Source organism: Folsomia candida, unplaced genomic scaffold (genome assembly GCF_002217175.1).
Source record: "Folsomia candida strain VU population unplaced genomic scaffold, ASM221717v1 Fcan01_Sc053, whole genome shotgun sequence".
Lineage (NCBI taxonomy): Eukaryota > Metazoa > Arthropoda > Collembola > Entomobryomorpha > Isotomidae > Folsomia > Folsomia candida.
In genome coordinates, this window is record NW_019091245.1 from 504875 (window position 1) to 526175 (window position 21301).

Consider the following 21301-nt stretch of genomic DNA (forward strand, 5'->3'; position numbering starts at 1 on the left):
ACACGATTCCATGTATGTTTAACGCTTGTGTTATTTTGATTACATGAGAAAATTCGTCTTACAATTCCCCAAGACAGTTTTTACCACTTCATACCAGTTTATACCATTTTAACACTTTTGAGCTCGGTGGTAAATACCGGTATTTACCACTGGTATATACCACATGGTAAATGCCACTTTAAACACTGTCCTTGATATATGTGCGAGATTTGCCATCCGTTTCTTTGGTGAATGATTCTATCTCCAGGTCAGTAGGACAACATTTCTCACAGCAGCGCGATTTTACTGTTTTAAGGGTTGCGTTTGATGGAATATTTCAGACGATGTGCTAGTGTATGACGTATATTTGCGACACAACTGTCAATGTTGGGTACTGTTCATTGGGTTAGGTCGATTTTATCGACCAAAATTTTTTTTGTTATCACACTGGAGGAGGATTTCAGGTTGGAACCGCCCAAAATAAGTCCTTCCCACTCATAAGGAATTTTCTTCTGCATTATAATTCGGACAATTATGAAAATTTTATTCTACATATATATGTTCCCAGAGATACTAGTGACTAATTTCTATAAAAAATATTGCACAGACTCGCGTCAGTTCAGCTGATAGAACGTATAAAGTTGAGTCTAATACGATGAATCAGCTTTTGTAGATAATGTCTACCGACACTGATTATGTTTGCAAACTACACTCAAGGATTATGTCACGCGGTTTTAACACATGTATATACATAAATACAAACACGTATATACATACATATGTAATAAGGTCCAGCACGTACATATTTACATATGTACATCTGTACATACGTAAATTAGTATGTGTTTGTTTATGCACCAATGCATTTATGTACATATGTACATATTTAGCACTTGTGTAATGCGAATTCTTATGTATCAAGAAATCAAAGCTTAATACATACATATTTATATTATAGTACATATATACATAAGCGAGTCGTGTAGAGATTTTTAATGTTCTGGTTGCTTCATTTTAAGTTTATTTATTTGTAAACTATTCGATCCCATAACCTAGCCTAACCCATATACTTTTTTCCCTCCCCCAATTAGATCTCAAGTTGAGATTCTCGACCTGCAAAATCAAATCACTTTAACCGAATGGTAAAACAGCTTTAATAAATTTGCACAAATTAATCTAATCCTCATAGCTCTCACTAGTAGTGAGTCACTACTCTATTGAATTTCATATATTCAAAATCCGCTACGCTAAAACGTACGATAAACAAGGCTATGACTATAATTAAGAAAATTTTTCGAACATATGTAAGTATTTATTGCTAAAATAAGGTTCAGTTGCTTCTCAACTGTAATTTATTTCGGTACAGTAACTTTAAGTTTTTCAATTTTCAAAAATTGTGACAAAAATGTTGCGGCTTTTGCCTTTTCACCGAGAGTGAAGGAGATAGAGAATAGGTTAATACAGTATTTGGGAACGAGGGTGAAATTTGAGGTTTCGCGTGAGGATGAACCATTCATTCTTTAAAAGGCGGGAAATATGTAGAAGATATGTATGAACAAGATGTGGGGGAGATTTACACCGGTAATTGAGAGGTTGATGTTGCTTAAAGAGGCGACAATTGGATGAGTTGAGAACGATGGAAAAGTTAAAAATTAAAAAAATTTTGTCAAGGTAGTGATCTTTTGTGACAACGCTCTTGACATGCTCGGTGAGCAGGGCCGCAGTGGTCGTCGACCTGCCCTACTCGAACACCATTTTCTCCCTGTCAACCACCCGCCACAAAAAATAGAATTTCACACCAAAATTCCTTCAGTTTGTTGAAAAATGCATGCATTGTGCTCATATATATTTTACCGTCAGGTGGTCCAACAAGTATTAAAATACATAGAGATTGCCTTGAATGAAAATCAGAGAATTGTATAAAAAATTTTGTACATGGTACGCTGGATTTATCACAAATCAATTAATTAAGTAACGTAAAGGACAGAAATCATTTACTGTGATTGATTTCCCTCCCTGTTTGTATGTCGGCCTTCGAGCGAATAAACTTTACCTGTATAGTTCTGTTTGGATACCAACGTCTAATTTTGAAAGTGAGGGGTTCATTAACTGGCCTTATATTAGGTCAAGGCGCCACGATGATGATGTGAACGGTCGAATTGGACACTTTTTTAATTTTCTCCCTTGACTCCCTTAGGACGTAGATGTGAATACAAAATTAATAAACTTTCCAAACGAATGGAATCGCATGATTTCACCCACGCGAAATCTCTCAACACCATTTACTTTATTACTTTTTCAGACTCCTTTATGAAATTCTTCGCCTTCCCCTGGAAACGTTATCACGGTGTATCTACTTATTGAAAATTAATTTGTAATCCCATTATATCATTGAAACACAGGGACCTAGTGCGTGCTAGAATCTATAATATCTATCACAACTTTAATTTCGTCAAGTGGCTACATATGTAATACCAATAAATATGTAGCATGCCATTAAACAGGGGTGGGCAAGATACTGTATCTTGAAGATACATGTATCACCGATACAGTATCGTCGATACATTTTGTAACTTGTAACTTGTATCTCGATACTTTTAAGTTTAGGGTTTAAGTTAGGGGTAATTTCAAGTGCGGACCATGATTCATCGGTAATACTGAAGGGATTGGGTGGGTTCTCGTACTTGTCGTGTTACACCGAGGAATATTTAACATTTAAATTTTATTTTACCCCATTCCAACCATCTTTATGGATTACCTTAATAATAGCGTGTTTTGCAGTTATAAATGTGCTCATGGTGACAATATATTTGAAAGTTGATATTACTCTTTCGTATTTGTGGTTGTCCGTGTGCGTGAACTCTATTTTCACAGTGTCACATTCCCCAGGATAAAGGGCAGTTTTATTATGTCAGAATGATCTTTGGTTTGTGGTGTCTTATGGGTGTAATTTTATCGAGTTGTTACAGTGGCTTGATCACAACAGGATTAAATGCCCCACGGACTCAATGGCGCCCTAAAATTTGGGATGAACTTGTTTGCAAGAGGTTGTCCAAGAATTCCGTGCGCTTCGCGAACGGAGAATACAATATTAGTCTACGATCCGAAGATAGACATATTTTAAAAAGTTTAAATGCATACCTTGATAAAATACTTATCGCATTAATTTTCCGAAGAAATCTGATAATCCCAACTCCGACTGAAAACTGCTTTCGCCTCCTATCCCTCCCATCGTCATATAGTAAGGCTGGTTATCCAAATAAACCGGAATTTCTGGTTTATTTAACGTTAATGATGATTAAGGGTTTGCGCGAATCCCCATCTAAAGTTACCATTATTCGTGAAAAAGACCGCCTTCTGCGATACAGTTTGATCTCGTATGTAGCAGATCAGTATCCACTTATCATCAATCTATTAATGCCACAACATATCCACCACCCCCTGGATTTTAATTACGGAAATAAATATAATGATTCCAGCAAATTACGACAAAGTTTAGAAAAGGAAGTATTGAATTGTGGAGGAAAAACTGTTTTTATTTCACAATCTGATTCAGTGGAGGGAGAATATAAATTTTAACCAAACACTATCCATGGAAAAAGTTTTATAAATCCAGCGATATTTCGGCGGCAGGGGGACGCTTTATTAAAGGGGTTACTTTCTCATTAAAAGGAAGACGGTCTAATCTACCAAAATATTATCAATATTTAGTCGACGCCGGAATTTATGGGAGGATCGAAGATGAGCAGAGAGATAGAATATTTTTATTTCGACATGCCGCAATTCATTTGCATGCAAATCAACGCACAGCTGCGTTTAGTATGGACGGGGCTGTAGTGACAATATTTATTTTGTTGGGATGTTGTGCAACAATAGGTGGAGGTGTGTTTCTGATCGAGATGCGGAGGAATATTTACACATTTTGCAAGAGTGTGTTATTGATTGTTTATTATAAATGTTTAAATGGCAAGCCACTTGCGTGCATAAAGTATTTAAAACCGTTGTTGAGAAAAGTTGGGAAGCTGGCGTGAGTGATCCAGTATCGACTGCGAGTTCTCTTGTATAATTAATCGAGTGCAATTTTCCTACACCGTATGCTGATGAAATACGCGAATGCTCGGCTCTACTACATATATTTGAATGATATCGTGTTTCTCCTGTTCGATAGTACATGTTTGATTATACTAAATTGGTGAGCATTCCACAAGGGGTCAAAGATCCCCAAAGCTTCATTAGAACAAACTTAATAACGTAAATAACCTATTTCAAATAAGTAGTACATTAATAGACTATTTATATATAAATCCCACAATGTCTACGTACTTTAAAATAAAAACATACCATTCATTACATATCTAAATGCCATCAGAATCAGATGATGACAAAAGCCGTTCACCTCTCGTAAGTAGGCAGGCGTGTGTGGTTTATCCACATATGTATGCTCATGCTGGATTAATAAAATGACAATTAATGAAATGTCAGTGTCAAATCCTGATACAAATTTGTTGTACCTACTGGAAATTCGTCAACTTCGCAATTGTACAATATATGTTTGTTATGTACATCCGGCGGAAAATGGGGACAATTTGATATGGAAACACAATTCATGCAAAGATTTAATATTGTTATACAAATCCTCAGAAAAGTCCATGAAAAGAAACGTGTCGACGATTTTACAAAATTGGCAAACATTTTTGAACTATTTACATCTTCCTGTTTTTGAAAACATTTATGTGCCTAGGAGTTTAAATTGTCCATTGCGTTACTGAATTTCTACTAATTGTTACAGTACTGCTGTATACAACTGGATTAATTTTCGTAATCAGGTTCATGTTGAAATGAATTTAATTTTTGACCATAACTTAATCAGAAACCCTTTACTTTTGCAGCCAAGGTACACTAAAATTCGGACAACTTTAACATAATCCTCCGTCAGGTAAACCAATACTGCCTGCACTAACATGACGCCATGTATTATAAACAATAGTCCGATTGATTCACTCAATTTAAGCTTTCTTACACCATGATACCCCTCGATAAGATCTGCCTCCTGACATTTCTCTTTGCTTAACCGCCTCACGAAATCTATCCATTTCCTGCGGATCCACCACATCCAAATCCAATCTTCTCTATGTGAGACAAACATTTTGTGCAATTTCTAACCCACAACTAACGGACCGTACATCAATAGCCGAGTTGATGATGTGATAAAGACATCATCTGTCACAAAACAGGAAACCAGATCCGTACGAATTTTAACCACTCCCCTGCCCAACTTTGTAAAAATTTCTTCCTGAATAGGAACATACCCTTTGTATTTTGCAATTTTATTGAACCATGCATATTTTAACGTGTTTTCAAAAACATTTACTGACTCGTCGATATGGACATCATCTAAAGTAACTTGTTTTCCCATAATTCTCTTGTATTCCTTGCCCACCAAAAATTCTCCTAGAGCGAAGGTAGATGGGTCCGGAATCACCACCGTATAACCAGCGAGCTTTAGTTCTTTCGTATTTTCATAAATAAGCATGTGCAAAGGCGCTGTTAACTGTTAACTGGGTGGTTGTGAAAGATTCATAATGATAGGATAGAATGAGACAAAAATTAAAGACGTAAATATTAAGAGGCCAAAGCGCTTAATTTTTGTTATTGGGACGTAGATAAAGTAAAATACAACGTCCAACGAGGTCCATGGAGATCGGTGCACAAGACCGAAGATGATTATGGACGCCATCAAAAGCAGTGTTTAAAGTGGTATTTACCAAGTGGTATATACCAGTGGTAAATACCGGTATTTACCACCGAGCTCAAAAGTGTTAAAATGGTATAAACTGGTATGAAGTGGTAAAAACTGTCTTGGGGAATTGTAAGACAAATTTTCTCATGTAATCAAAATAACACAAGCTGTCTCGGACTCACGATGTAAACTGTATGGACCTACTTGTTGATTTATTCAAAGGCTAATTCCAGCTGCCTATCCCTAATTCGACGGCCCCAAGTCAACGGGTAGTTTCAACGGGGAAATAAGGGTGTCACAGACGTACTGACAAACTGGCAATTACGATGAGGAATAACTTTAATAACGTAAATTTATTAATTTTATCAACCCAGTAAGCCTTAACAATTTACTACAATTAACTAAAACGACAAACTATTGAGGAGAGGTACCAGTGTTCACTCTTCAGAGGCTGGATGACAACTAACTGCTCCGCGCTAACGCACTCCCTTTATATACACGCTATGGTATACCGCTATGGTATACCGCTACGGTATACCGCTATGGTATACCGCTATGCTATACCGGTATACCAAACATACATTTTCAAAACGTTACATATTACTAAACTAACATCATATTCATATACCTACAACCATTTCCCTATACTAATTTTAAATCTGTAGCATATCCTAGCACTTTTTAGACTAAGATGATCCGTTGAAATATCCCGTTGAAATGTTCCGTTGAAGTTCTCCGTTGAAATATTTATCCACTACTGACCCGTTGAAAACATAATTACAAATCTTAAATATTACATTCGCGCCACGACACAAGCGTTAAACATACATAGAATCGTGTAACAAACGTCAGACGACTTACGCCGACTTACATATGTATGTATACAAATGTAAGTTCAAGCATAATTAATTTTCATGCTATGCCAAACAATGTCATATTGTTCGTTTTACCAGGACTCCTTCCGCTCCAGTAGTGTCTTCCCGATTTATGAATTTCAATGTACCACCTTTAGTTACAAATATTAACTATTTATGAAATTAATACCCAAGTCTGCTTGGCGTGTCATTGTCTTATGCAGAAAAGGTGCAAGCATGTGTAACTTCCTGATAAATAGATATTTAAATCTTCTCGTGCAATTTATAATATGTATGTATGAGTACAGATTTAGTTAAATAATGGTGAAAATGAAAAACAATATCTAGTTTGACTTTCCCAGAGTCGAAATCAACCAATCATGGGTTTTTACCACTTGTTAACAGTTTATACCACTTTTTACCATTTTACCACTTGTTACCACTTTGTACCACTGTGATGGTAAAAATTAACCAAAGTGGTAAAATTTAAAACACTGATCAAAAGCAACCAGATCTTCCAATCGAACGGGGTGAAGAACCAGGTCCACTTTGGTGTAGTGTGGCAACTGAGGTGAGTTAAACTCACCTCAACTCACATGAGTTGTGAGTTATGAGTGAGTTGAGTTGGAGTATTCCTCAACTCATTTATAAATGATTGAGTTCAAAAAGTCGTGAGCTGAGGCGAGTTATGCATATGTGAGTTGATGAGTTAACTCATTAACTCATTAACTCACTAACTTATTTTGTGCACACACCGCCATATATTAGTGCATGTTATTATCTCTTTCCCCGATTTGTGCACATTTCCAGAGAATACAAATTTTTCCTCCACTCCTACTTAACAGTTTTCTCGTCCAAATGTTCATTAAATATAATTAAATAAATAATAAATAGATAAATAAATTGATAGAATATCATAAAATTAAAACTAAATATTTCGATACCTACAATCTGATTTAATTTCGCTTAAATTGTATATTGTGAGTTCGAATAACGGCGATCTATCCTCCCAACAAGCATCCGATACAATTGCTGGCCCCTCCAGAAATATTGGAAGAAACGTAAACTGTCCTCGGACGTTCGCTATCATTTCTCTTTGTCTGCCGATGGACAGTCATATACATGCAATTTTTGCAGGAATTACTATCTATATTATACACATTGTAATTTGTAGCCGAACCAATTATTTTTCAAACCAATAATTCTGGGTGGGTGGGTTTAAATTTTATAGCAAATCCTACATGAAAAAAGGCAGTGTTTCCTCAAATATGTAAATTCGCTTCACTTCACATTAAAGCATCCTCAAAAGTTGGAAAAAACTGAAGGACAACCTGCCGGTGCAAATTCAATTAAACAATTTTTTATATCAAATGGGGATCAACCTTTACCGGTACCGGTAACGACATATGTATATATTGATTGATTACGTATAATAACAGTATTAATTCGAACGCTAATTTATACAGGTGTACAGCCAAGAAGGATTTCGCCGTTTCTTAACCGAATTCATTTTACTAAGTGACCAACCATTTCGAATTGTTCATGAAAACTCATTCCAAAGGATGGCTGAAAGCGAGATCTCAGAAGTCATTCAGACAAACAATTTGTGAATTCGTTGCTGCAAAAATGCTAGGCGAATCTGGCGAATATTACATCGATTTATAGAATTTTGAGCACAATAAAACATTCACATATCGTAAAATACAAAATACTGACACGTATGTACTTTCATTTACCGGTATAATTTTTTGTAGTGCACAAATGAGTTAAACTCACCTCACCTCATTTATGAAGTGAGTTGAGGTGAGTTGAGGTGAGTTAGTATTTAGTTGAGTTGAGGTTTTCTTCAACTCAACTCATTTATGAAGTGAGTGAGGTGAGTTGGAACAAAACTCACCTCAACTCACCTCAGTTGCCACACTACTTTGGTGCTGTGAAGGTGGCATGCTCCACACAGTAAAGCGAATGCATCGTCTGCTGGTTGAAACCGCCCATGAGAGCGTATTCGTAGTCTGAAATGTTATCAACAGCTCCCCTCTCCATCGTTCCCCAGCACAGCGGGGGACCGATAGACTCTTCATATGGAGAGCAAACACTTTCATCTGGAATTTAAAGATCAAGCGATATTATAATTTTATTAAGCTGAATCTTTAGGAATGTTGCACCCCATAAATGCTCTTCAGTCATGGGTTGCACCAATACAAAAGTGTCCAATATTTACTAAGAAATAGTAAAGTTGGAAAACACAGACAATATAGAACCGGTCTACATAATTTACTTTTATTTTAAGGTTTGTATTAATATTTGAATGTAAGGCCCCATCTAACGTTGAACTTCAACGTTTTGGGAAGAATTTAGCAGAATTACTACTTCTTCCTGCAGGTATGTCAAGTGAATTACGAACACCATAACTCCGGAAAACAATATTAGGCAGTAGTACATGAAGAACAATATTAGGCAGTAGTACATGAAGACGAAATTCCAAGTAGGAGCAACATGCTCTGCTGGATACCACCATTGGTCCACTAGCCAATTGAATACTACCGCGTTGTGAACTATAATGGCTAACGTTAAGAACAAATGTCGAGGATTTTTTGAATTCTTAACAACAACCTTTTTCTGATTCATGGAGAATGGAAGCTGGTTGGGCAAGCGTAGCAGAATCCAATAATGGAAAGTTACGATCGGAATATTTGAGGATGCGAGGGATTCATTGGTTGGCCAATGTAGAGCCGTAATAGCTTTTGGAACACTGGTAAAACGAATCTGCTTGTTGAACATACTTGTTTATTGATAAAGGTGACTACAAATTATTCATCAAATTTTGTAACCTTTTCGGATCTATACGCATCAAGGTTTGTAATAACCAAATCCAGAAAATACTTATAGTAAAATAGTTATAATCAATTAATGAGATAATATGCATGTGCATCCATGTATATAGCGTAAGCCCGACAGCTTAATATTTTTTAAAAACTAGAATCGTTTATTTGTTAAAATTTAGGGTTCGAATTCAAAATACTTTGTGCAATTTGTGCACTAAAAACGAGAGTTTACACGGGGTATTTATTACTGATGAAAAATTTATGCTGGGTGTAACGGTGGTCGGAGTGTTTTTCCCGTGCTTGTATTCATGTTGGCTGAATTCGTTGTGGTGCAGAACAAGCCAATGTAATCTGCTGCAAAAATCCATTGTATGGTTTGCAGGCTAGATTAAAATTAATAATTAATGGAATATCTCTTTCCAGATTATAATTAATAAATACGTCCGAATTTATGGGGATGAAATAAAGATTGGTTTTTAAAGATGAAAAGCAGTACTTGTACTGACTCTTATTCGACACGATTAATAAAACCCTAATCAATTAATCAATCAATATTGATAGTTAAACCCTTTGACGTACCAAGTCTTGAATAAATCAACCACGCAACTTATTAGATCGGTAGAAACTGTGTCCAGTTGTCATTTGCTTTTATTTCTAGTTACTTTCGAGGATAGTTTAAAATTGATCAAGTTGAAGTAGTCATATTTTGTTTATCTGTTTTTGAATAAATAACCGCGCTGGAGAAGAAATGATTTTTTTTTTCATTTCGCAATTATTCACAATATTGTTGCTAAAATTTTTATTTGTTTGACTTGTTGGAATATGTACCATATTGAGCCTAACTTTCAGCTAGTTTTTAATTCGGTATATGTAGTTTGTCCAATTTGCCTGAGTAATTAATGAAGTCACCCAATCACCTTGTAATATCTGCGATTAACCTGCATGCATATCTACATATGTACCCACATACATATGTACATAGTAAAATTTCACATTCATATTAATAAAATTACGCTCCAAGTCCCTTCGACACTTAATCTGCTGTTACCTTTTCATGCAGATCTTTATCACCATACGAATTGGCGATCAGGTGCCTTCGAGTTCATACATACATATGTGTATGTAAATATGTATACTTTGAAAAGTATGATAAATTGGTGTAAGTGTGTTTTACTGTGTGCATGGTAAAATACGTACATACAGATTTTTATTATGCACATATCTGTAATCACGTTGGCAACTACATAACCTGCTTATCCGCAAACATACGTACTCGGTTTGGGTGGATTCATGTGCAATTTTTAATATGCATACACAGGTATAAATGTATGGCATATCGGTAATCCATGAGTGTATGTATGTACAGTATGGAAAAAATATTGATTACCTATTGATTACGCTTATATAATTATTTGGGTTTGCAAACTCCTCGTTGTAGATACATTACATATTTATGTGTCACATATTATGTTAACCATACAAAATATCTAGCAGAAATATTTATACCACATACAATTTGTTTCGTACCAGCAGTAAATTTAAAGAAAGGTGACAGGATTTTGCCCTTAAAATAGATAATAACCAAGCTTTTCCGAAATCCTTGGAAATCTAAAAATATACATAAATTTCATACTCATTTTGAACCTCTAGTGCAGAGGTGGGCAATATACATGTATATTGAATATACAAGTATATTATATACAGTATATAATATACTTCTTGTATATTGTATATTGTATATAATTATTTTTACAAAAATGTATATTGTATATTGTATATTCGGCGAAAAACGGTTGGCTTAATATACAATATACATGTTGCGTCTTGCGCACAAAATTCGAGCGGGTCATTCATTTGATTAGGATTTTCATTCTTTGTTTCGTCATATTTATTTACTCAAATCGAAATTAAAATTCTGCATTTCGTTAAACCACACAATGTCAAATGCTAGTGAGTTTGATAGCTCTGATGTTCAGAGAATTTACCCTGTCATTTTAGATGGAACATTCTTTGTAGTTAAGTCGGTTGAGAACAATGGAAAAAGAATTTCAGCACAATGCAATCTTTGCTCGACTAACACCCTTATTACTGGCTCATTAGCTGCGACCGGAAATTTCGTAGTTCATTTGAAGGTAAGAAATTAAATAATTTTCCCGAATTCATCAAATATGTGTACATGATGTATGTAATATGTATGTACATATATACATATATGTATGTACATATTCGTTCTTGGAGTTCAAATAAATATACTCCAGTAATGTTGTATTGCATTTGCAACTTTCAGAGAAAGCACCCAGAGACAATTGAGGATTATGAAAGTCGTAAAAAGGTCCAGATTCCTGCAATTAAGAAGAAGAAGCACGATGAAAACGAACGAATTGCAAACGCACGTTGCGGTCAATCCACTTTAACAAATATTGTTTTCACAAAAGAAGTTGTGAAAAAACAATCAAGGACAACCAAATTGGACCAGCTCGTGCTAAATTTCATCGTGAAAGGAATGCATCCGTTGTCAACAATTGAGCAGCCTGCGTTTCAACAACTAGTAAAAGGTAAATCAACAATTAATTATAACCTGTTTTTTTCTGATATGGTTGTGTACAATTATGGAGCATTTTGATTTGCCTTGTTTTGCAACTTTGACATCAAAATTAACACTATTTATTTACTAGTGCTACCTAAAATGAATGATTAATATTACAGAATGTATATATAGACTATTATTTAAATTTATGTAGGATTGAATCCAGCGGCAAAGTTGGTTTCCAGAAGAATGCTGGGAAGACAAACAAATGACGAATTCCTTGCTGCCAAATCCAAACTCATTGCAAGAATTCAGCAAGTCAAATATTGTTGCATTACGAAGGACGCCTGGACTTGTAAAGGAATGAGTCGTGGATTTCTTGGGGTCACAATACACTGGGTAAAACATTTACTTATTTTTGGGTACTATATTTAACAATATCTGTATTTATATACTTACAAATTTTGTAAATACAGATTGATAGTGACTTGACCCGCTATTCAGCTGAATTAGCATGTTGCAGATTTAAAGGAACTCATTCCTACGACAACTAACTTAATCAATGACCTATCACAGAGTTCAAGCAGCAGTAAAATTTATGAAAATCAACAGTTATCCAAGGAAAGCGATGATTTTTTTGCTTTCTCTTCTTCTGCCAACGTGGCTCAAGGGTTGCACAATATTGAAAATAAAATACGACTACAAACCTGTCAATATTTGGACAACGAAGACGAAGGACTGGCAATGCTTCAGAAATACTCATCCGTTATGGGCTTATTCATTAAATATAATACGACGCTTCCATCATCAGGACCTGCTGAACAGATGTTTAACTATGCTGGAATGATACTATCTCCAAAGCGTAGAATTATGAGTGACTCATTGTTTGAGATGTTGATTGTTAAAGATGGTTTTGTTGAAAGTTAATAATTTGTAATCGAATATTATATTTGCTCTGGTTTTTATAAGTATATTGAATATACATGTATATTATCTGCAAATAAAATCCAGTATATTATATACGTATATTTGTATATTGTATATTTTAATTTTGTGGTATATTGTATATTGTATAGTATATTTTACATAAAATTTGCAGGGTTGGGTGATTAATTGATTTTTTGGATTAGGATTGGGGATTGGGGATTAAATTCTAGAATTTCGGGATTGAGATTGGGGATTGGGATTACTTAATCCTGATTTTTGTGATTAGATTAGGATTAATTGACAAGGTTTTAGAGTCGTGATTAGGGATTAGGGATTAAGTAATCATGATTAGTTTACTGATTGGTGATTAAAATCCGGATACTTTGCAATTGGAAGGTTTACATTAACAACACAAATTATATTATTAACAAATTATATTACTAACAAATTATATTATTAACAAATTATATTATTAACAACACAAATTATGAAATTTTAACTTGCGTGTGTCGGTCTGGTACAACTACCCTTTGCATGTGATGTAAAATTTGACGTTGGCCTTTTATTACAACTAATCACATTTTCAGTTGACTCGACTTTTCAGTCGTCTTTTACTGACTTTTGATCAAAAATTTCGCTTTAGAAGAATTACCCTGAAGTATAAATGGATACTCAATGGATACTCTTATAAATGGATACTCTTCGCTTGATAAATTCTGGACGTCGGTCATTTTTAATTATATATATTTTGAATCCAACTTCGTCAAAAATTAAATTTATTTGTCTGTGATGGATGATTACCCTCTCAAATCAGCCAGATTATTGTGTTTTCCACTTCTACAGACAAGATGGAGCAAAGTAATCCCGAAACTAATCATGATTAGCGGATTAGTTCTGGTAATTGCTGGATTAGAAATTAGGGATTGAATTAGAGACACCAAAATTTGGGATTGGTGATTAGGGATTGGTGATTATTTTACAAAAAAGTCAGGATTAGAATTAGGGATTGGGATTGAGTAATCCTAATCCCGATTAGTAATCATCTAATCACTAATCAGGATTGACCCAACCCTGAAAATTTGAGTATATTGGTAAAGTATATTCAATATACATTTGCGTGTATATTGCCCACCTCTGCTCTAGTGTTGACTCCTTTTTTTCTGAATGTCACTTGTGAAGTCAGGAAGTACTTAACTGAACGCTAAGGAGGATAACGGACGACCTTCGCAACGCAGGAATCACTTCATACTTTGTTTACTTATGCAAAATGTCCGTCCGAATTCGAAAATGACGATTATTAAGTTCCATGGGCCCTATGACCAGAGAATGATGATTTCAAAAATGGGACTAGTCGGCGGAGCAGCATCACTAAAGTTGCACTTCGGTCATGGAATAGCATAAATCTTACTAATACCACCCGTTATTCCAGTGCCACCATAGTGCAGTTGGTTAGGTGGCTGGGTTCAGAATTTTGTTGAATCCTAACTTGCGGGTTCGAATCCTGGCGGGGCCAGATATTTTTTTGTCACTTTTTTTTAGGATGAACAAGATTTTATTTTATATTTGCTTCATGATATGAAAAATCAACCAATTCATTGAGATCAACCCGTAAACTTGGATTTAATACAATAAATTTTATGGCTGCAATGTAAATATTTTTACAAATCTTTGTTGGTTTTGGTCAATCGAGTGAATAAAAAGTAATGGATATCTTAAGCTATCTTAACACGAATTGATGATGACCGTTAAACTTACCTTATAGTCAAGTATAGCTTGACCGTTAATAGAACTACACAATTTACTAACTACATAGAATATGTGACTATTATTTGGACGGAAATGGAGACTCTTCACAGAAATAAAAATGACTTTCAATCCATACGTGATGTATGCAAATACATTTTCTGCAATGCGAGAATTTCATGAACCTTTGTTTTTCACAATCGCGCACCTCACAAATTAAGCTGTCTGTATCGTTGAACGTAGAACAAACTTGCTTAATATTCTGAAATTCTACTTTTTCTGTGGTCAATCCTGCTGAATACCAAGCGTATTGAATCATGGGTTTCAATATTGGTGCAACTAATTGGAAATGCAGAAAAGAGTTTAATTACACCTTTGCGCGTGTTCCCATTATCTTTTTGATTCACTCCGTCAACGTTCAAATAAATTTCTAGCCCTGATAAAATTTCTCGTGCCAGGTTTTTCAATTGCCTGTGGAAGGTTGTATCGAGTGGTTGAGCGTGTGGGGTACATTTTTCGGGAATTATTTTTAGCAAAATTTCGGTATCATTCCATTCTCCAAAGTATTTTGTATAGGAATCAAAATTAGTGTGGCCTGCCCAAGAATCAACAATGTGTATAAATTTTTTGGGAGCGAATGAAACTAGTTGCTTCTCAATAAAATATTCATTCAATGAAGTAGATAATTTTCCGGACGTACTGCATGTTACAGTCACATTGCAAGGCAGGTATGAATTTACATCGGACTGAAATCGTGGACCGAATTTTCCACCAGGTTCTTGCAAGCAGACAAAAACGTTTCCAATTATATATCCTGCCATGCGTATAATATATTGGACCGTATAGCTGTGTGTGGCCAAATTTTTTGGCGATTGAGAATAACCAAACACAATTTTTTCGTTTTTGTTGGTAAGCGTTCGAGCTGACGTTAGCTCATACTGGAAACCGCACTGATCTGTGTTGAATATCTGGTCCTTATCATAATTTTGAGAAAGCTTGATAATTTCAGCTTGAAATTTTTTGGCAGCCTCCAAAATCTCATGCCCACTCTTAACCTCGCGTTTGCTGACAAGCTGCGTAATCTTTCTCGACGATATCCTGTTCCGTTTCTTGAATTTATCCAGCCAAGACGAAGTCGCTTTGAATTTTAATGATAAATCATTGATTTCCAAGTATTTTTGAATTGGGAATTGACGCAAATGAGACGAGCGAAGAATCTTGAACGACTTTCTAGCTTCAAGGAATTCATTGTACACATGAGCATTTATATCTTGCATTTTTTCACGTTTATTTTGACCTTTCCGAACTTGTGATTGCCAGCCGTAAAGGGTCCTCTGGTTGGGAACTTCAGGGCATCCATTCTTCTTTAACGTATCCCATTTCCAGCTAGGATGTGTATCCCAAAGTTCAATTATTTCAATTTTTCTTTCTTTGGAAATCGTATCGCGTTTTTTCTTCTTAACTGGAGAGTTATATTCATAATCGCTCCCATCGTTTGAAGGACATGATTTATCATCGGAAGGTGATTGAGTCACAAAACTATCTGGCGCACCTAAAAAAATATAGTTAATAAAATAGATTTATATGTATTACTAGGAACATGCAAATTATTACTCATTAATGTTTTGGTTTCATCATTTTCTGCCACATATTCTTGGAGGTTCACGAGATACGAATCGAAAAGTTGAGCTGCAAATAATTTCTCTAACCCCGTCGACTTTGTAACCTAAAGAAAATTGGGATTATTGTTTTTCAAAATGAAACATATATGTATCTGCATATAACTAAAGAATTTTTTAATATGAATTGTAATAACATTTTTGTATTCTTTCCCATATCTCGCTTGAGCTATTTCCGTAAATTCTAATAAAATTCCAAATGGATTTGGGCTGGGATCTTCAAGATGATCTGTACAATGTATTAGGCTCAAATTTATCATGTTTACGTCAGACACTGTATAAAAAGTACAAATTCAAAATAGTAATTTTGCGTACCATCCAGCGAAATCCCAGAGTCGTCCATTTCGGTTTCAAATCAACAAAAAATTCGATACAAGAGTAGCAAATTAATTATTTTTAAACTATAGAAGTTAATGACACAGTTTTCAGTTTGATCAGGTGATTGTAAAAAAGTGCAAAAATATCTTGCCCCGCTAGCCAGGATTCGAACCCGCAAGTTAGGATTCAACAAAATTCTGAACCCAGCCCAATTAGACAACATGGGGCAACGTGAGATTCATGAAAAATGTATCCCCGAAACAGTCGATAACTTTTTCATGAATCTCCATTTGCCCCATATTGTCTAATTTCCATGACGTTCATAACGTCAGCTACGTAGCCCACGGAGTGAGCGTGGATAGAGATATCTCTGTAACCTGGATAGCTTGCATCGAGAAACTCCTGGATCTTATAGTCGGCTGAGAGTAGCATGAGATCCAATACTCATCAACCTTCAGAGTGCGTCGCAACAAGGTCAAAAATAGGCCCAAAGGTCGTATATGGAGAAACTTTATCCCACAATATCTCCGAAACTATGTCGAATTTCGACAAAATGATATCGATAGTTTTGTCTTATAAAATTGAGAGGAATCCAACACCATCAACAGTTTCCATCTATATCATGAGGGGGAGGCTGGGGAGAAAACTCCTCCCCCTGTGGGCGTGGTGGTTTAAAACATATATTTTAGCTGTTACTTTACCTCACATGTTCTTCATATCATAAAAGATTTCAAATTACACAGCGTTTTAATTTTGGCAATGATTTATAATTTTCCAACCGTTGTGCGCTGTCTTGTAAAGTGACTATTGCATCACGTCTCCGTTCCACCTTCCGCATTCCAAGAATAAAAATTTCAGGATAATGAAAAAAATCACACTTGTTCCATGATGTTTGGGTTTGCTAATCGTCAAATTTGAATAAAATCTGTTCACCTGTTCTGAAAATATAGGGGTCCAAACTTTGTATTCGAACTTATGGGCAACCCTGTATGTACATTGTTCGGTTGGTCCGCCGTAACATGCAAAGGTTATAAAATTACATACAATACAACAATACACACTTTAAGTGATTGAATTTAACGAAAATGGGTTAGGTTAGAAGTGTTGGTGGTTATTTCCGTACAACGGATGTTGGGAGCAGAATTTACGGCCGGAAGTCATAATTAAACGCAAATTACAAGTTCGAAAAATTGATGTTATACATATGTACGTACATAATATATTAAATAAATCATCGCGTGTCGTTATGTAAAATCCACTACATTAATCGCCTCCGACCGAGAAACTGTGTGAAGTGTGACGACAAAAGAATTTGTGGAAATCATATAAAAATTTAAAGACAACCAAACAGACAATAAGTGCAGTGGGCCATGGAGTAGTAGAAGAATTTTGATTTGGATGTGACGAAGTGCAGTTGGAACTTTGAACTCTGTTCATCTTACTTACAATGCGAAGCCGTGAAGTGGAATGCTCAAATTTTAATCGGACCAACTTTATTTTGTAGTTTAACTAATAATATTGGACATATGTTTCGGCATTTTCGATAATGCTCAGTTTCTGATCCGTAATTCGACCCAAAAGTTGAAAAATGGTGATTTTCTCCGTGCCAGGTCAAATGCCATCCCGTCCGATTCTCTCCCTTTCTCGCCCACTTCATTCTCTTTCTCTCGCTTCGAATCATTGACCAAAATTTTCATCTTGAATTATTTTTATTGCAATTTCTTTAAATTACATATGTACCTTAATTATTATCATTCTGCCTATTAATTATTTTTAATTCAGAAATTTAGATGTCACCCATAATTGTGGATAATAATAAATTTTCGTTATAATATAAATTAATTTCATTGTACTTAAACTATGTACCTAGTATACTCAAAACTAGTGAAACACGTTCAAACCGCTTTAAAAAATATAGTTTATTGAAGACGGAAAAAATAACTACAACACAAGAAAGCCCATTACATTTTGTACAAGCTACGATAATCAGTTTTGAAAATGTCCTCCATTATCGGCGACGCGCGCCTTCAGTCTGGCTACCAACTGCTCGATCGCGGTACGCACGCGTTCCAGCGAATGCTCATTCCATTTCTTGGTCAGTGATTTTTTGAGAAAATCTAAGCTCTTGTGTGGTGTAGCATATGCATCTGGCTCCAATTTAGACCATATATCATAGTCCTGAGGAATTTAGCTCCGCATGGGGCTTTGAGGCCGCCCATGCGAGCTACATAAATTCCGCAGCAGAAATGGAGTCCAAAATTTACCTCTGTAACCACGTTATCGCGGTTCTGGAGTCGTCTGCTGGTGCTTTGCTTCGTTAGAAGTCCAACCAACGTTTTCACGTATATAAATATTAACAGAAATTTACCTTATCATCATCAGTATCGTAGATGCAATATATCGTCGGAGTTTGGACCTGGACTGAAAAAAATCGTGATTTTCCTCCAAAGCCAACTTTTTTCAGGCAAAAAAATCATGTAAACTGGAAGGTGGCTAGGATTAACATTATTGTATCTTTTTAGGATCTACGAGACTTGTCGGCAATAAATTATGCCCTCGTGGAAATTTAGTAATAGTCAGTAGTGGAAATCTGCTCGTGTGAAAAGTGAATAACTTTTCAACTTTCATACGCGTACCGCCACATTAGCCCCCGAGTTGTTGCAAGTTTGGTTTTGTTATGCGTGGTCGTCAGCAAAAACTGGTTATAGTGTTTTGGGGCCTTATGTCCAGAGTTATTTTTGTCCCACTGTGAATCGCCTCCTTCGACAAGTACACTTGCAGTGACAAATTCTTTCGAATCCGGCGTGGATTTTCAGAAATGCCGTTTTTCGAGGCTCTCAAGAGTTGTGGTGACCTCTGTGACCTCAGCCGGTCAATTATTTTCTTGTCGCTTGTACTACAGGCCTAATTGTATCGTATGATGGTACAATGGATAAGACTGGGGCAAATTCCGGTGTTTTTCAGAATTTCGAAAATCTCAGAATTTGTCTTTCCATTCAGATGATGATGCGGAATAGCGTGTCGCTTTATTTCAAGATCTGCCATTCTGTGTCCTTTATCTCAATCACATTGAAAATTTCAGTTTCTGTAGATAATCGCACGTAGATTTGAATAAAAAAAATAAATTAGCTTGCCCAAAAATTCCTATCAGCTGTTTTTTTGCCTGTTTCACTACTTTTGAGGCTAATAAGTCTATCATAAAATTATGCACCCAGATTAATTTGGTCTTTTCATCTATTAATATGGCTTCTAAATTTGACTTTTATTTTATTGATGCTCAAATATCCTAATCAGACAGCGAATTAATACAATTCATTGAAGCAATAAGTAATAATTAGAATGATGACAATAATTTAAAGAAATTGCAATAAAAATGATTCAAGATTAAAATTTCGGTCAATGATTCGAAGCAAGAGAAAAAGAATGAAGTGAGAGAGAAAGGGAGAGAATAGGACGTTAGAGCATTTGATCTGGCACGGAGAAAATGAGCATTTTTCAACTTTGAGGTCAAATTACGGATCAGAAATTGAGCATTATCGAAAACGCCGAAACATATGTCCAATATTATTAGTGAAACTACAAAATAAAGTTGGTCGGATTAAAATTTGAGCGTGCCACTTCACGGCTTCGCATTATTAGTATGTCCCGATATCTTTTATTGCATGCGGAAAACGTTTTAAAGAAAAATAATGTATCATATGACCATTTACGATTTTCTTACACCCACAGGAATTTCTCGGAAAGAGCATGCCGATGGATCTAAAAGCGCAACCGCGGCCACAATAAAAAAACTTGGACATACATAAAAAAACATATGTATATTTTTATTGAGTATGTATACTTATTGTGCTTTGGATCGACATGTTCTGTTGCGTTTTTACGAATTCAAATTCCTCCACGTCGAAAGTTTGTAATACTTAAATTTTCGGATGTATTTCGTCGGTCAAAGACGTGTTTGGAAATTTACGGAAAACATTTTAAATCAAGATAAAATATACAGTTTTTAACTATAAATTTTGGACTATACAAACATTAGTTAAAGTCTCGAAATATTCTGGGGATCGATCCCAATCCATTTCTCGTCATTCAAATCAATTTCTTACAAATACATGACCATCTCGATTTTTAACTAAGCAATAAATTTTAGGCGAGTTGAGAAAACTGAGACGGTTACTTTCATAACTGTTTGGCCAAACATTTATGCGTATCAACAGTTTGCCAACTGGGATAACTAAAATCAGTAGTTACGTAAAACCTTGACCGGTGGGATACGAGTCAGGCTGGTCTCCTCATGCTACTATTTAACACGACACGAGGCGAACTTTGTACTTGCGTCAGACCAGACAACAACTAACGCTTAGTTTGAATCGAACCTTGCATCCAGTTCAGTACTCAAAACAGAATAACATTTAAGTAAATACTTATTGAACTAAGGAGGAGGGGACCTCTACCCCTCACCACCAGATTTTGATCTCCTTTAGATATGTGGTAGTTCCCCATGAGTCTACCAAAACCCTGAAGTGGTTTTATTCCATGGCCCCATTTGCCGCACCCCCTCAAAGGGGAAAGATATAGAAAAATCAACATTTTCAAAGGCTCGCCAAAAATCCAATTTTGCTTGAATTTTAAAATTTCTTGCACTATTGTGATCCGAAATAGTTGCTTTATCATATCCGATATCAAACTCGGCTGTTTTAAATTTTTTAATA

At 35.5% G+C, this 21301-nt stretch overlaps 1 protein-coding gene across 1 annotated transcript; it reads left to right on the forward strand.

Annotated features, from left to right (window-relative positions):
- The first annotated feature begins 11482 nt into the window (after positions 1-11482).
- LOC118433462 lies at positions 11483-12951 on the forward strand. Its single transcript, XM_035845398.1, has 3 exons — positions 11483-11953; positions 12140-12324; positions 12402-12951. Exons 1-3 carry the CDS (start codon positions 11575-11577, stop codon positions 12477-12479), a joined length of 642 nt encoding a protein of 213 aa, XP_035701291.1. The 5' UTR covers positions 11483-11574; the 3' UTR covers positions 12480-12951.
- The last annotated feature ends 8350 nt before the right edge of the window (positions 12952-21301 follow it).